Raw genomic sequence first — 957 nt, forward strand, 5'->3', positions numbered from 1 at the left:
CGTAACAACCACAACAACCTCAACAACAGCGACTTACCCCCGCCCCCCCCCCCAAAAAAAAGATCCCGCCAACAAAAAAACCCCTTACCTCTGCTGCAATGGGATACGCATACCAGCCTTTCAATTCGCGGTTCGTAGTCGGACTCGTGTCTTCGCCGTCGTAGCGCTCGATGGCTGCAAGTCCACTTGCCGCCACATCATCGGCGTCGCTGTCGTTGTTGTCGGAAAAAGACATGTTGTCGTGCGGTTTTGTTGTGTACGACGACGGGGCGGCTGCCAACAGGACTACATTGGCCGCAGCTGCGCGAATCACAGAGGACAAAGGCGAAAAACGGCGATCCGAGCGCTTCCGAGCGTGTGCTGGATGAGCGGGAGAGTAAGAGAGTGTAAGAGAGAGAGAGATGTCGGCTGTATGGCTGGGCAAATGAATGGGCTTTGTTGTTTGGCGGGCAACGGGACGAAGAGGCTAAAAGAGGAAAAGGTGGGGCCGTCTTACGTCGTTTTGCGTTTTGCGTTTTGGCGGGCTTCTCAGCCTCAGCCTCGTTTTTTTCTTTTCCTGGGTGGCTTGGGGATGATACGTGGTTTCAATGTGGGTATAAGTATGCTAACAGCTAAGGTCGACTACTTTACTTACACTACATACTACTTACTGGCCGAAACAACGCTTGCTGGAATCAAGACGAGGGCGGGGGTGAGGGCCAAGCGCTAGAATATAGCATGGTTTGCTTGATGAACAAGGCCCGGCGGCCGTCTATTCTGGGCACGCTGTGGTAAACTTAGTTTACGCAAAGTATGCGAGCGTTTTGGGATAAACTAGTAGAACTTTCATGGGGCGTGTTGTGTCGCAGAATTGATACTCATGATACAGAGAAGGAACTTTGCTGCTTCAACGCTGTGTGTAGACGCTGGCGGGCTTGATGATGCGGTGCAAGCTCAGGCCGGTAAGTATGTATACTT

The 957-nt window shown here is 52.2% G+C and overlaps 1 protein-coding gene across 1 annotated transcript in view; it reads right to left on the minus strand.

Annotated features, from left to right (window-relative positions):
- The window catches only part of SETTUDRAFT_159128 (uncharacterized protein), a gene marked incomplete at both ends in the record, with an annotated part of 2,622 nt that extends 2,387 nt beyond the window's left edge, over positions 1–235 (minus strand). Inside the window, one exon of the mRNA XM_008024177.1 lies at positions 89–235. Coding sequence (XP_008022368.1) covers positions 89–235 — 147 coding nt within the window. The remainder of the gene's footprint in view (positions 1–88) is intronic.
- Between the last annotated feature and the right edge of the window lie 722 nt (positions 236–957).

Source organism: Exserohilum turcica (genome assembly GCF_000359705.1).
Source record: "Exserohilum turcica Et28A unplaced genomic scaffold SETTUscaffold_11, whole genome shotgun sequence".
NCBI classification, from domain to species: Eukaryota; Fungi; Ascomycota; class Dothideomycetes; order Pleosporales; family Pleosporaceae; genus Exserohilum; species Exserohilum turcicum.